The 16,341-nt window shown below is 44.7% G+C and overlaps 1 protein-coding gene across 2 annotated transcripts in view; it reads left to right on the top strand.

Moving 5' to 3' along the window:
* The window catches only part of LOC135542789 (lysine-specific demethylase 6A-like), a 54,515-nt gene extending 38,500 nt beyond the window's left edge, over positions 1 to 16,015 (top strand). For both annotated transcript variants that reach the window (XM_064969986.1, XM_064969985.1), the window contains 14 exons: positions 60 to 425; positions 635 to 1,419; positions 1,648 to 1,777; positions 1,987 to 2,092; positions 2,837 to 3,042; positions 5,702 to 5,763; positions 5,854 to 5,928; positions 6,032 to 6,180; positions 6,716 to 6,830; positions 7,395 to 7,582; positions 7,759 to 7,900; positions 9,446 to 9,572; positions 13,815 to 13,991; positions 14,200 to 16,015. In XM_064969986.1, the coding sequence (XP_064826058.1) occupies positions 60 to 425; positions 635 to 1,419; positions 1,648 to 1,777; positions 1,987 to 2,092; positions 2,837 to 3,042; positions 5,702 to 5,763; positions 5,854 to 5,928; positions 6,032 to 6,180; positions 6,716 to 6,830; positions 7,395 to 7,582; positions 7,759 to 7,900; positions 9,446 to 9,572; positions 13,815 to 13,991; positions 14,200 to 14,226 (2,655 nt within the window). In that variant the 3' untranslated portion in view covers positions 14,227 to 16,015. The remainder of the gene's footprint in view (positions 1 to 59; positions 426 to 634; positions 1,420 to 1,647; positions 1,778 to 1,986; positions 2,093 to 2,836; positions 3,043 to 5,701; positions 5,764 to 5,853; positions 5,929 to 6,031; positions 6,181 to 6,715; positions 6,831 to 7,394; positions 7,583 to 7,758; positions 7,901 to 9,445; positions 9,573 to 13,814; positions 13,992 to 14,199) is intronic.
* The last annotated feature ends 326 nt before the right edge of the window (positions 16,016 to 16,341 follow it).

Raw genomic sequence — 16,341 nt, 5'->3', positions numbered from 1 at the left:
CTAAAAGTGCTGTTGTTAATTAGACTAAACCCCGATGTTGTGATTATGTTGTTCTACAGATGAGACAGAATGCATCTGGACAGCTGCGTCCCTCCCTCCCCAACGGCCCCTCAGCTACCAACTCTCTTCCACCTCCTCACTCTAGCCTGCCCCTCTCCCGGCCCCACCTGGCCCCTCAGGGCTCGTTGCGGCCCCCCTGCCCCCCTCAACCACTGGCCAACGGGCCTCTGGCAGGCGGGACACCACACGGACACTCTGACACACTTTCTGTGGGCAATAATAATAATGATAATGACCCGGTGGCGGCCACAGGACCCAACGGAGACGTGCCTTACCTGCAGCCCGGCGCACTACTACCTCACACCTGCACAAGCACCCAATCACAGGACACAGCGCGCCGGGCCCTGCACCTAAACTCCACTCAGGTAGGACTCTACCTGTTCACTCTATTCAGGTCTATGTGAAGCTCATATAGGCTCTGAGTGAACTGCTATTCTTTTCTGTGCTAATTCTGGCTTAGTTATCTCAGATGTTCCTTAGTAAGGAGAGAACTCGACCTACTATATGTTGTTTAGCTATAGTCCTTATTCTGATCTAACAGTGGGGTTCCCTCCCTGCTCCCCTCTCTCTACAGGGGCTTCAGAAGGGTTCCGCTCCACATTGGGCGGGTCCTAATGGGGATGGGTCTCTCTCCTCCTCTGGGGGGTCAACCCACCCCCTCTCGCACCCACAGACGCCCCACAATCAGGTTGGACATTCCGCCGCCCCGTCGCCACGGCAACAGACTCTCAACCACCTCCCGTCCCCCCCTTCTCCCCATCACTCTGCTACCTCAGGTGGAGCACCCGGCACCCCTGCTACCAAAGAGAGCACGCCCCTCGGCAACGGCCCTGCAGCCACGGCAACAAAGGGGCCTGGGGAGACGACAACGGCCAATAGCACTGCCGCGACGGAAAGCTTATCCAATCACGTACAGTCGGCGGCGGGAGACGGCAGGACGAGCAACCAGTCCCCTCACCACAACTCAGACAATCCTAAGGGGGGCGACCCCACCACCTCCGCCCCCCACAAGAAGATCAACAACATCCACCCGGCCGTCTCCTCGGCCGCTTCCTCCCCCATCTCTGCAATGTCCACCGCAACCCCCTCGCCCAAATCTACCGAGCCCGGCCAGTCGACGGGCCCGCATGGCCTCAACAGCCCCTCCACCACCACCGCAACATCATCATCAGCCGGACCCGCCACCGTCGTCAATGGCAACGGCAAGGGGGGCATCTCCGAGGACTCCCAGAGCCCGTTGAAGGCGGACCCCCCTGCCACGTGTCGCAGACCCACGCCACCCCATGCCCGCACCCCCCCATCATCCTCTTCCTCCGTGTCCATCTACCCCTCCTCCACTGATGTGCTCAAGGCCTGCAGGTTAGACTGGGGGGACCCTGTACCAGTTCTTATTGGGCTGTAGGAAATTTGATGGTCTCCCTCTTTTGGGAAGAGTATTGCATCGTAGTATTGCATTTGTTGGTAGAGGGAACTGTCAGAGCAGAGATTATACTGTAAAACCAAGAGGCTAATCTTGTTTGTACCTTTTTCTCTCTTTGTCTGTCTCTCTCTTTGTCTCTCCTTTCCCTGTTTTTTTCTCTCTTTCAGAAACCTGGGGAAGAACGGTTTGTCTAGCAGCAGTATACTGCTGGATAAGTGTCCCCCTCCTCGCCTGCCCCCTCCTCCCTCCCCAGTCCTGCCCAAGGACAAACTCAACCCCCCCACACCAAGCATCTATGTGAGTATGGAAGAAAGACTTCTCGTCATAGTATAATAATAATGAAAGGGGAATGTTTTAGTCAATGTGATTCTGATGCCAATCTTGGAAATGTATATACACTCAACATTCAAAGGTGGTGTTTTGAAGATGTGAGATATATATTTTCAATTGAAATAATATTGAATGTCCTTTAAAAAAACAATTGTTATTGTGTATTTGATCCCCAGCTGGAGAATAAGAGGGATGCCTTCTTCCCTCCGCTGCACCAGTTCTGCACAAACCCCTCCAACCCTGTCACCGTCATCAGAGGGCTGGCCGGGGCGCTCAAACTGGGTGAGTCTACCATTTCTACTGCCACCTGCTGGTTAGGACTGTCATTACAATGCCCGGTTTTGCCTTTTCTCATTTGGGCAAAAGTCCTTCCACCACCCTCTCTCCTCAGTGACCTTGAAACTGATAAGTGGTGGAGGAGATGTAAATTTGTTAGTAGGTGAACGGATGAGTCCTCCCCTCCTCAATAGCCATCTTTCATCAACTGCTGCTCCCGAGTGGCGCAGCAGTCTAAGGCACTGCTTCTCAGTGCTAGAGGCGTAACTACAGAACCTGGTTCGATTCCAGACTGATCACGACCGGCAGTGATTAGGAGTCCCGTAGGGCCCAGCGGGTTAGGGTTTGGCTGGGGTAGGCCATTATTGTAAATAAAAATTTGTTCTTAACTGACTTGCCTAGTAAAAATAAAATAAGTAAATGGTTATGAGTATCCTACGTGATTCCTTCGAAGAGCTTTAAAACCCTCCTTCTCTTTGCCGCCTCTCCTCAATTACCTTTGACCTTTTTCGAAAGGAGGCGAGAGAGGATGCAGAAGTTGAACCAATTCAATTGAGAAATGCCACATGAAGAAGTCCTTGGTGCCGACCATTAACTTTGATGTTGCACTTATGCAAGCCCCAATGCAGCTTGAGCATTAGCAGGTTTCCAGGCCCTTTATTTGAGCGAGTGCCCGCTTCTACCCCTTGTTCAATTTTTCTCTCGCTCTCTTTTTCATAACCATCTCCTACCTCTTTCCCCCTCTCTCAGACCTGGGTCTGTTCTCTACTAAGACCCTAGTGGAGGCTAACCCAGACCATCTGGTTGAGTGTCGTACCCAGCTGTCTCAGCCCGCTGACGAGAACTGGGACCTTAGTGGTACCAAGAAGATGTGGCGCTGCGAGAGCGGCCGAGCTCACACCACCATCGCCAAATATGCCCAGTACCAGGCTGCCTCCTTCCAGGAGTCACTACGGGTTAGTAGGGGGAGATACACACACACACACACCCAGGGTTTCCGTTAGGAAAATGTGGCGCTGGAGAACGTGAATGGAAAGATTTAAATAGACGGGATCCATATGCATTGGGTGCGTAGTCCAGTAAGGCATCCACCCACGGTGCTCAGAATGACAGAATTCACATGTAGATTACGGTAATGCAGCTTAACAGAACAGGCAGCTCCTGTAATGAAGCAGACAATAAAACATAATTCTCAAACATTTGCCAAAATCCAATTTGTTGGGAAACACAGGTCACCAGGTAGAAATTCCATTCGTGACTGATGAAAGTCTCTGTTAGAAACTTAGAAGGGGGGGGGGGGATCTAGAGGCAACAACTAGGATGGGTTGTTAATGACTAGGATGGTTTCTTGGCTTCTGGACACCTAAAGAAAGTTAATCTGAAAACCAATAGAACAGCAGATAGATGGCATAGTGGTGGGTCCAACAGGGAAATACATGTAATAAAATGTCTGTAATCATTCAAAATACTTCACCAGAAAGCATGACTTGGCCACAGAGGGATCAAGGATCATTAGCTTGTTTAAAAAAATATTTTTTTAAAGACACCGTATCGGGCTACTTATTTTTATTATTATTATTTATATTTTTTACCCCTTTTTTCTCCCCAATTTCATGGTATCCATGGTATCCAATTGTTAGTAGCTACTATCTTGTCTCATCGCTACAACTCTCGTACGGGCTCAGGAGAGACGAAGGTTGAAAGTCATGCGTCCACAACACCACCAAGCCGCACTGCTTCTTAACACAGCGCGCATCCAACCCGGAAGCCAGCCGCAACAATGTGTCGGAGGAAACACCGTGCACCTGGCAACCTTGGTTAGCGCGCACTGCGCCCGGCCCACCACGGAAGTCGCTGGTGCGCGATGACACAAGGATATCCCTACCGGCCGAACCCTCCCTAACCCGGACGACGCTGGGACAATTGTGCATCGCCCCACGGACCTCTCGGTCGCGGTCGGTTACGAGAGAGACTGGGCGCGAACAAAGAGTCTCTGGTGGCACAGCTGGCGCTGCAGTACAGCGCCCTCTGGCAGTCTATGTGGGTGCCACAGGGTTCAATTCTCAGGCCGACTCTTTTCTCTGTATATATCAATGATGTTGCTCTTGCTGCAGGCGATTCCCTGATCCACCTCTACGCAGACGACACCATTCTATATACTTCAGGCCTGTCCTTGGACACTGTGCTATCTAACCTCCAAACAAGCTTCAATGCCATACAACACTCCTTCCGTGGCCTCCAACTCCTCTTAAACGCTAGTTAAACCAAATGTATGCTTTTCAACCGTTCGCTGCCTGCACCCGCACGCCTGACGAGTATCACCACCCTGGATGGTTCCGACCTTGAATATGTGGACATCTATAAGTACCTAGGTGTCTGGCTTGACTGTAAACTCTCCTTCCTGACTCATATCAAACATCTCCAATCGAAAATCAAATCTAGAGTCGGCTTTCTATTCCGCAACAAAGCCTCCTTCACTCACGCCGCCAAACTTACCCTAGTAAAACTGACTATCCTACCGATCCTCGACTTCGGCGACGTCATCTACAAAATAGCTTCCAACACTCTACTCAGCAAACTGGATGCAGTTTATCACAGTGCCATCCGTTTTGTCACTAAAGCACCTTATACCACCCACCACTGCGACTTGTATGCTCTAGTCGGCTGGCCCACGCTCCATATTCGTCGCCAGACCCACTGGTTCCAGGTCATCTACAAGTCCATGCTAGGTAAAGCTCCGCCTTATCTCAGTTCCCTGGTCACGATGGCAACACCCACCCGTTGCACGCGCTCCAGCAGGTGTATCTCACTGATCATCCCTAAAGCCAACACCTCATTTGGCCGCCTTTCGTTCCGGTTCTCTGCTGCCTGTGACTGGAACGAATTGCAGAAATTGCTGAAGTTGGAGACTTTTATCTCCCTCACCAGCTTCAAACATCTGCTATCTGAGCAGCTAACCGATTGCTGCAGCTGTACATAGTCTTATCGGTAAATAGCCCACCCGATTATACCTACCTCATCTCCATACTGTTTTTATTGATTTACTTTCTGCTCTTTTGCACATCAATATCTCTACCTGCACATGACCATCTGATCATTTATCACCCCAGTGTTAATCTGCAAAATTGTAATTATTCGCCTACCTCCTCATGCCTTTTGCACACAATGTATATAGACTCCCCTTTTTTTCTACTGTGTTATTGACTTGTTAATTGTTTACTCCATGTGTAACTCTGTGTTGTCTGTTCACACTGCTATGCTTTATCTTGGCCAGGTCGCAGTTGCAAATGAGAACATGTTCTCAACTAGCCTACCTGGTTAAATAAAGGTGAAATAAATAAATAAAAATATCCAACAACTAACAAAAATAAACACTTTAATTCCACTAAATTATTCAAATAATCTACAGACTGATAAGCATGACGGTAAAAATGTATTTCCATCAAAATAAATGGCAATATTTTGTAATAGGATTTATTTTGGCCGGCGACTGTTTTATTTATCGTTTTTTTTTTTGGGGGGGGGGGCAATATCCGGCTAACGGAAACCCTGACACACACAGACCTGTTTCCCAATGCTCGGTGTCTTTTTGAATGGGATCCTCTCTACTCTCAGGAGGAGAATGAGAAGAAGGCGTTGAAGGAGCCCTCAGACGCTGAGCCAGCATCAGCAGAGAGGTGAGCAACACACACCTGTCAGGATTTCTCACTGATATATTCACAACCTTTCAACCTTTTTTAATCATAATCTCTTCCTGCTGTGTTCAGTGTGGCACGCAAAAGGAGGGGTCCCCTAAAGCACATCAAATTTGGGACCAACATCGACGTGTCGGACGAAAGAAAGTGCGTGCTTGTGTGGTCAGACATGGCATTGGTCACACGTTGGAAAATATTTCTAAACCCCATTGCTTCCTCTGAACACACCCCCTTTCTCCTCGTCCCCCAGGTGGAAGCTACAGCTGCAGGAGCTGAGTAAGCTGCCTGCGTTCGCCAGGGTGGTGTCTGCTGGCAATCTGCTCAGCCACGTAGGACACACCATCCTGGGCATGAACACTGTCCAGCTCTACATGAAGGTCCCCGGCAGCAGGATACCAGGTAGATGCGCACGCGCACACACACACACACACTGTACATATTAGTTAAGGGCATGGTACAGCGATACAATTTTATAGGACAAGCTGTTGCAGTTTCTAGTGCTTTTTTATATTGATACTTATGAGTTACAAAGGCAGACTGTTAAAGATGCACTTTGCAGAAATCCCTCTACAATTTCCTGGTTGAAATTCTAATAGTTTGCCTAATTCACTTTGTGCCAAGACAAGCAAGTACAGTGTAGAGAGTCATTAAACCGCTGTGAAAGATATTTTCCATAACCAAGAATATTGTATTTTCACCTGTTTTAAAGCTGGTGTACAAAACCGAAAGTAAGAGGAAAAAACTAAAGTTAGGAATTGGAAGCATGGAAATTTCTCACATAACAGATCTAGCGTGTTCTAGACTTGCCTTCAATGAGAATGACAGATCTATAAATAACATTTCTATGTGTTGTTTTTTTTGGGGGGGGGGTGGGGGTCCCCCAAAAAATGACATAATACAGTTCTAACTTTCTTTCTTTATCTCTGTGGTCCAGGTCATCAGGAACACAATAACTTCTGCTCTGTCAACATCAACATCGGCCCTGGGGACTGTGAGTGGTTTGCTGTGCCAGAACCCTACTGGGGAGTGATGAGCAACTTCTGTGAAAAGTAAGGACCTAACAACCATAGAGGCTAGTGATAATACATTATACAATAGTGAAGTTGTCAGTGAATGAGAAATGGGGGGGGGGGGGTCTGCGAGAACAGTAGAAAAAAGGATAAATATACAAAAGATGGAACGACATCAGATGGGGTGTCAAGGTGAGGGTCGGCTTCTTTTGTGGCTCGCTTTGAACACGAAGAGCAAACTGTCTGAATGAAAAAGGAGTGATTCAGGGAGATATTGAGTGAAAGGAAGGAAAGGCGCTGAATTGAATCCAGGAATGAGGGCAGTAATGAAACAAGGGAGATCTAACTAACCCATTTCTTCTCTCTGGCCTTCCACAACAAAACTATTCTGATTTTAAATACAGATAATATAAGGAATGGCCCAGAAGACAGAAAAGACTGAAATTAGATGGTTTTTAATACGAGTCCTAATTCCACATCTCTTACAGAAATGAGAAAATACTGACAAGAAATACCCCCCTCGCTCTTTTACTCCCCCTCACTCTTTCCTCCCCCTCACTCTTTCCTCCCCCTCACTCTTTCCTCCCCCTCACTCTCCATCAGAAACAACATCAACTTCCTGATGGGTTCGTGGTGGCCCAACCTGGAGGACCTGTATGAGGCAGATGTGCCTGTCTACCGGTTCATCCAGCGGCCGGGGGACCTGGTGTGGCTCAACACGGGCACCGTCCACTGGGTCCAGGCCATCGGCTGGTGCAACAACATTGCCTGGAACGTAGGACCCCTCAGTGGTAAGCCTCTGATGCAGCTTTTGCTTGCTTCTTCAGTTACTTTAAAAACACTTGTATTTATGAATACAATTTAATACATGGATATTATCCCTTAAAGTGATAGTTGACTCCAGAATCAGTTTGTCAGCTGTTTCTAGACCTGTAAAGTGTTGTAATTAATTTCACAACATCCACAGCCCACCAGTACAAGCTGGCCGTGGAGCGTTACGAGTGGAACAAGCTCCAGAGCGTCAAGTCCCATGTCCCCATGGTGCACCTCTCCTGGAACATGGCCCGCAACATCAAGGTGTCCGACCACAAGCTCTTCCAGATGATCAAGTAAGTCACCGTCTTTTACAGTTTAGTTTCACCCTGTGATCATCTCTCCTGCCACATGTTACAACTGTGTGTGTCCAGTCTGTCATGAGGGGTGGAGAGTGACACAGGGATGTAAACTAGTTTCCTCTCAGCGAAATATGCCAAAATAGGTGACCTAGGTGATTCGTGTAGATCTGATGAGAGGGGGGGGGGGTGCTTTGGGTCACTACTGGCTGTATCCAAGGCTCAGCCAATCATTCACATAACAACAGAATGCAGCGCAGCACGCGACTGAAGAGAGTAGAGACTATAAATTTGCTAGTTAGAGAATCAGCGCGCTCTCTGGAAAGACTGCAGTAGGGTGCAAAGGCAGTTTGCCAGTTACAGTAGCGCATCCCTGAACCATAACGAAGAAGTAGGTGAGAGGTTTGACCACGGAGACGGGGTGAGAAGGTGAGGAAGCGTACTTCATGAGCTGCAACCAAAAAACAACTGGTGTTTGAAAAGTTTTTCAGGTGAGGGAGAAAGTGGGGTGGATCAAGAATTGTAAGCATTATTAAATATCTTGCTGTGGTAGCTGGATCGAATTCTCCGTTAGCTAGCCAGAAAAATGTCGAGCAACATTAGCCAACTTAACTGATCAAATAATTAAGCTTGTTTTGAAAATTTGCTGCCTAAGTCCGATACCCAGCTAGATAACGTTACATCAGATGAGCTAACGTTAGTAACCTAACCAATTCGCTCTAGTATTAACTGGTATATGACTCCTTGTAGTGGATAAAAAGAGCTTTGCCAGGTGTACTCTGCCTGAAAGAGATCAATTATGTCAACAAAGGGTATCATGCTCTGCTGGTACATTGTAGAACAGATGTCCACAGGCAGAAAGTGAACAATGTAATAACGTGCAGTATAGCCCAAAGATGATGCTTTTGTTGTGTTGAATTTGACAGTAAAACTTTAGTGTGATTGAGGGGGGAATATTACATTTTTTACTCAGTGAATGTCATTTATGTACAAATGTTGCCTTGTGCACTTGATCATCTACTAGACTGGCCACGATATTAGAGCAAAAATAGAATGCCTGTTTGTTTCATTCTATTTCTACATTGTTCTTTTCCCATGTGCAATATTTAGATGTAGATGTGTGTGGTCACAAGCGTTCTATTATAAAGGCTGTCATGGCTAACTGCAATATTATTGTATTGTTTTTTTCCCTCAAGACTTCTAGTGTGATTTGCAGTAAAGTCTAGGCAACAAATAATATTGGATTGCATTCCTTACATTTAGGTTCACATTAACCACTTTTTATTTGATACAGACTGATCATGTTATTTTGTTGTTTAATTAGTTAAAACCAGCATTTCCCACAAGCAAGGATTTTTTTGCATGTCTCAGTGCCGCAACAAAAAGTGTTAACTTTTTGTGCCCTCAGCAATTTGCATCCCTGAAAAGAGGGCTTCAGATTGGATGATGACGTGCATATTGATGACGTGGCTGCTGGAAAACGTAACCTTAAAACGTGTAGGTGTCTGGGTTTCTTTTAATGTCATGGTGTGATTGATGTAGGTACTGCCTGCTGAGGACTCTGAAGCAGTGTCAGTCGGTGAAGGAGGCTCTAGCCGCAGCAGGGAAGGAGACGGTACTGCAGGGCAGGAACAGGGATGAGCCTGCGCACTACTGCACCATCTGTGAGGTACGTCAGGGGCTCCGGCCCATTTCAACCCCTTGTCCCTTACCCAAGCTGCTACCCCACACAGTCATTACATTGTCAGTATTGATAGGTTTGTTTTGAGTAACTGACAGTAATGTTCTGGTTGATGACGGAGAAATTGACTACAGTCCATGACTGTCATGTGAGTAACTGACAGGATTATGTGTTGACGACTGAGTAAATGACCGTTTTTGACTTCAGTGTGTGTGTGTTGGTTGACTGTTACTGCATGTGTGTGCGCGTTGGTTGATTGTATTACAGATAGGAATGGGCATTTTACATGTTTTGACTGTTCAAAATGAGTACTCAAATGGAAAAAAGCACATTTATGTATTTGCAAACAGTGAACAACAATGCCTAATATCATAACCATTACAGATAATGAATCCTAATTGTCAGATTGCCTTACATTTATTCAGGGATTTTTTTTTAAAGTGCCATTTTACGATGTTTGTTAACTGTATCAACAGGTTATATTTTATTGTGGAACACAGTCTTTGAAAAAGTAGTAACCTCAGCAATGTGGCGCTTACTTGTAGAATGGCATAGCCTTGTTTTGTTAATTTAGCAGACAACTCTTATTTCCCGCGCACTTATCAAAGTCAAGACACCTACACTACATGACCAACAGTATGTGGGCGCCTGCTCATCGGCTATCTCATTTCAAAATCATGGGCATTAATATGGAGTTGCTTCCATTCAGCCTCGAGCCTCAGTGAGGTCAGGCGATTGGACCTGGCTCGCAGTCGGTGTTCCAATTAATCCCAAAGGTGTTCGATTGGGTTGAGGTCAAGGCTCTGTGCAGGCCTATCAAGTTCTTCCACACCGATCTAGACAAACCATTTCTGTATGGACCTCGCTTTAGGCACGGGGGCATTGTCATGTTGAAACAGGAAAGGGCCTTCCCCAAACTGTTGCCAGAAAGTTGGAAGCATAGAATCGTCTAGAATGTCACTGTAAACTGTAGATTAAGATTTCCCTTCACTTGAACTAAGGGGCCTAGTCCGAACCATGAAAAACAGCCCCAGACCATTATTCCTCCTCCACCAAACTTTACCGTTGGCACTATGCATTCGGGCAGGTAGCATTCTCCTGGCATCCACCAAACCCAGATTTTTCCGTCAGACTGCCAGATGGTGAAGTGTGATTTATCACTCCAGAGAACGTGTTTCCACCGCTCCAGGGTCTAATGGCGGCTAACTTTACACCACTTTAGCCAACGCTTGGCATTGCACATGGTCATCTTAGGCTTGTGTGCATCTCCTCAGCCATGGAAGCCCATTTCATGAAGCTCCAGATGCAGTTATTGTGCTAACGTAGCTTCCAGAGGCCATTTGGAAGTTGGTAGTAAGTGTTGCAACAGACGATTTTTACGAGCTTCAGCACACTGCTGTCCCGTTCTGAGCTTGTGTGGCTTACCACTTCGCAGCGGAGCCGTTGTTGCTCCAAAATGTTTCCACTTCACAATAACAGCACTTACAGTTGACCGGGGCAGCCCAAGCAGGGCAAAAATTTGACGAACTGACTTGTTTGGCCATGTGTATTTTATAGTTAAAAGAATGTAATTGATCAGAATAGTGTGAATTGCGTCTTGTGTCTGGAACAGTTATTCTCAGGGATAATTTTTAACGGGGCTCAATTTGGCCAGTTAGGGTTACAGGCCCAAACCTTTTGGATATACAGAAGTTTTATTTAGTTATTATGCCTGTTCTTTGGAATGTTTTTAATGTGTTAACAGTTCTCCATTGAACACCGCATGGGGATGAATTATGGCCAGGACATCTGTTTGGTGAATAGGCCTAGGCTTAATGATTCTGATAAATGTCTTTATCAAAGTCGTGTTTTTAGTGTGGAACCTGTATGTTTAGGGGGTAATAGATTTGAATAACCAATTCTAGCAGTTTGCAAGGTAGGGTTGACATTTAATGTTAGTTACCACAGCCACAAAGTCAAACACCCTGCCTGTTTCTACAATTTAGTTTCATAAAATCTCTTTTAAACCTTCATCCCTAACCACACTGTTAACCTTATGCCTAACCTTAAGCACATTTTCGTTTGCGGGACACAGACCCTATATGGAAAGATAAGACTCACAAACATGGTGTTGTCCGTTTTTTGCTTTTCGGACCCCAAAAGCATCTTGACTCGTCTGAAGTCTGTACAGCCGATTATGCCAACTTCTGTCTGTAGCCCATCAGTTTGGGCTACACACTAATATGACCCCTCTGTGGAAAGGTTTTGCTCTAGGATGCCCACAGGCCTCACAAGACTCGACTGAAGGTGCCCCGATACCAGTTGAAAAAATGAATGGTAGTATATATGGAGACAGTTTAGTGCCAAAAATAAAGGTTATATATATGTAAAAATATATATATATATATTGACAGATCTTATCTCTCAGATATAGGACCGACACGACAGAACAAACTCCATTGGGTTTATTTTGGGGAACTGTTCCATGTAGTGAATCTGTTATTCATTGTGTTTATATGGGCTTCATATCTATCGCTCTCTCACACTACCGGAGTCACTTAGAAAGGTCCATGTTTTTGAGAGAAAATCACTTTTTTTTTTGCCCTTTAAAATAACATCAAATTGATCAGAAATACAGTGTGTAGACATTGTTAATGTTGTAAATGACTATTGTAACTACTTTTTTTAATGGAAAATCTGCATAGGCGTACAGAGGGGCCCATTATCAGCAACCATCACTCCTGTGTTCCAATGGCACGTTCTTAGCTAATCCAGGTTTATAATTTTTAAAGGCTAATTGATCATTAGGAAACCCATTTTGCATTTGTGTTAGCACAGCTGGAAACTGTTGTGCTGATTTAAAGAAGCAATAAAACTGTCCGCTTTTAGACTAGTTGAGTATCTGGAGCATCAGCATTTGTGGGTTTAATTACAGGCTCAAAATGGCCAGAAACAAAGAACTTCTTCTGAAATTTGTCAGTCTATTCATGTTCTGAGAAATAAAGGTTATTCCATGCGAGAAATTGCCAAGAAACTGAAGATCGCGTACAACGCTGTGTACTACTCCCTCCACAGAACAGCACAAACTGGCTCTAACCAGAACAGAAAGAGGAGTGGGAGGCCCTGGTGCACAACTGAACAAGAGGACAAGTACATTAGTGTCTAGTTTGAGAAAGATGCCTCACAAGTTCCTCAACTGGCAGCTTCATTAAATAGTACCCGCAAAACACCAGTCTCAACGTCAGCAGTGAAGAGGTGACTCCGGGATGCTGGCCTTCTAGGCAAAGGAGCAAGGAAAAAGCCAAATCTCAGACTAGCCAATAAAACAAAAATATTAAGATGGGCAAAAGAACACACACTGGACACAGGAAGATTGGAAAAAGTGTTATGGACAGACAAATCTAAATTTGAGGCTTGAGGATCACAAAGAAGAACATTCGTGAGACGCAGAAAACCTGAAGATGTTGGAGTGCTTGACGCCATCTCAAGCATGGTGGAGGCAAACTGATGGTCTTGGGGGTGTTTTGGTGGTGGTAAAGATTTGCACAGGGTTGAAGGGATCTTGAAGAAGGAAGACTTGCTCCATTTTGCCATGCCATACCCTGTGGACGGCGCTTAATTGGAGCCAATTTCCTCCTACAACAGGATAACGACCCAAAGTCAGCTGGTATTCTGTCTATAATGGTGTAGCCAGCAAAGTCACCGGATCTCAACCCTATTGAGCTGTTGTGGGAGCAGCTTGACCTTATGGTACGTAAGAAGTGCCCATCTAGCCAATCTAACTTGTGGGAGGTGCTTCAGGAAGCATGGGCTGAAATCTCTTCAGATTACCTCAAGATATTGACAACTAGAATGCCAAAGGTCTGCAAATGGAGGATTCTATGATGAAAGTAAAGTTTGAAGGACACAGTTATTTCAATTAAAATTCATTATTTATAACCTTGTCAACATCTTGACTATTTCCTATTCATTTTGCATCTCATTTCATGTATATTTTAATGGAAAACAAGGGAATTTAAGTGACCCCAAAAATGGTAGTATGTATGTTAATTCTACTTCAAGGGGTGTTAAAATAGCTAGATGGTCCTTGGTATGACCTTAAACCAATTCCCTACAGCTCAGTAGAACCCTCCCCCGGCTTACAGGAATATGACTGAACAGCTTCAAGATGGAGTTTTCACCTCAGGTCCACTAATCTATTACTCATGCCCATCCCTAGTTACTGACGTGTGGTGGTTGACTGTGTTCCAGGTGGAGGTGTTTAACCTGCTGTTTGTGCGGAGCGAGCTCCTCTCCAGGAAGCAGAAGCAGTATGTGGTTCACTGCCAGGACTGTGCCCGGAAAGGCAGCGCCGAGCTGGACAACTTTGTGATTGTAGAGAAACACCGGATGGATGATCTCATGCAGGTCTACGACCAGTTCACACTAGTAAGTCACACTTTGATTTGGCTCTATTGACATTGTTGGGATGTACGTAGAGATCCTATTAAAGGACTACTTCCTCATTTGATTGGTATATTGGCCAGTGTTTGTGTCGAAGAGTTCCATGTGCATTTCAATAAATGGAATTCTATAAAATAACTTTTTTGTTTCATGCCCTGAATCGGTATTGAACTCTCCCCCTCTTTCTCGCCAGGCCCCTCTGCATTCATCTTCATCTTGACATTAGACATCCCTTCAGCTTCTCTGGGGCGACCAAGCATTACAGGAACTTTCATTTCAAAGGAAAAATTGACCATTTCTGATATTCAGGAAAGTCGAGACAGTCTCCCCGTATGGCTGTTCTCCACAGCGACGGCTGGAGGCAGCAGCGGCTGCGTGTGTCTATGCAACCTGTCAAGTGCGCCGTGTCAACCCCCCTCTTCCCCCTGGGGGGCGCCAGAGAGCGCACTTCCCAACACAGGACTCCCCCCTTGTAACAATGGTTCAGCTCTTTTTAATGGAGGACTTAATCCAAAAACATATGGGAAAGGGGTGGGAATTATTATTGAGTGAAGATGTTTTGTAGATATTGTATCTGTCACAACTGGCAACACCACCCTAAAAGACTACTGACTGGACAACCTGTTCTCTTTTTTAAATTCTGTTAACAGGCTGAGATGTGATCCCTTTGTTTTCCTTCCCTCTAAGGAGCACTAGCCTAACTGGTCTTTTTCTATGGTAGATAGTAATTTTAAGACTCTTTGGATGGCAAAATCTACAAAAAAATCTAATGTGAAGAGTTTAGGTGATTTATCCTTTTTTTTCCAGCTTTTATGTTTTATCTTTTTTATTTTGGAGCTATGACGTTCAGTTTTTGGTTGTTTATTAGGTTTTTTTTTTAAAGAGGAAAAATGTTGGGGAAAATCAATAGCCAAGTCACAAAGAAAAATGGGTTGCACATTGACCTAAAGGAGAATTTAGCTTTTTTTATAACCAAATATGTTTTTGATGTAAATGGCATGTTCATTGAAGGGTCCAGACAGTTTCTTGCCATTTCACTTAGATTTGAGAAACTTACTACAACCAGCGATTGAATTCCTTCATCCTCGTTGTGCAGTATGTGGGCTCTGAAAAATGAACGGCTCCCAAAAACACCCCAATATGTCATTTTTGAAATGGAAACACTGTGTACAGATGACGTCATCATTCTGAACTTTATCTGCAACGTTATATTCCATTTTGTTGCGACTCAAGCGATACCTCCGTCCATTCTACAGGTCACAGCCAAAACACTTGCATAAATGAGGGGTGCAAAGTATATTGAAAGGAGATGCTTCCACACAGGAAGTTCCAGACACTTGTTGAATCTATGCTAAGGTGCATTGAAGCTGTTCCGGCAACTCTTGTTGTCCCAACACCCTATTAAGACGCTTTATGTTGGTGTTTCCTTTATTTTGGCAGTTACCTGTAGCAGCCGTCTACACGGAGAATGAAACAGCTGGATATGGGAAACGTCTTGAGACGCACAAAATGGAATATAGCACTGCGGAGTGACACAATTTCAAAGACCTGCATGACGTTTTTTCAGGGCCCCCATACTGCACAACGAGGATGAGTAAATGATTTGCTGGTCGTGTTAAAGTTTCTCAAACAAGTAAAATCGTATACTTCAATAACATGCCATTTTCATCAAAATATAGATTTGGTTGTAAAAAAAGATTACTACTCCTTTTAAGGAATAAAGTTTGATTTGTGATTTTTATGTTTCTAATCTTGATGTAAATTTACACTATTTATAAATACATATTTATTGCTTGAAAATATTTGTTGATGGAATGCTGTTATTTTTTTCCAGAGTACCTGCCATTAAATTTGAAGGAGTTTTGTCATTTTAACACAACTCCTCGTACATTTTCTATATATAAATAAAACTGCTAAGCAAGCGTTGTACAGAAACTTACATTTAAAATTGTTTTATTGTTTTGAAGAATGTTTTATGATGAGTCATTAAACACAATTGTCAAATAATCCATGGATATAATTGCTTTCACCAGTGTGTGCGTACAGTATGTCTGCAGAAATAATGAATTGTTTTGCACTGCAGTGTTTCAACTTCTAAGACCTAATGTACATTAAGGCCACAGTGAACAAAGGAACCCAGTAAAATGTTCTTTCTAGACAAAACAGGGCCCAATCCAAATACAGCTGACCTCATAAACGCATTAGAAATCACAACTCTGCTTCTAGAACTTGTATTTATTTGATGATACAAAATCATTGTCACACGGTCTCTGAATTGGGAGAAAATACTTACCATGAGATTAAGTGACAAGTGAGAGTGATTATTTGAGTAGGG

The sequence above is a fragment of the Oncorhynchus masou genome, chromosome 6 (assembly GCF_036934945.1).
Source record: "Oncorhynchus masou masou isolate Uvic2021 chromosome 6, UVic_Omas_1.1, whole genome shotgun sequence".
Classification (NCBI taxonomy): Eukaryota; Metazoa; Chordata; class Actinopteri; order Salmoniformes; family Salmonidae; genus Oncorhynchus; species Oncorhynchus masou.
Note: the sequence above shows the minus strand (reverse complement) of the source record. Positions and strands in the feature narration are given on the sequence as shown.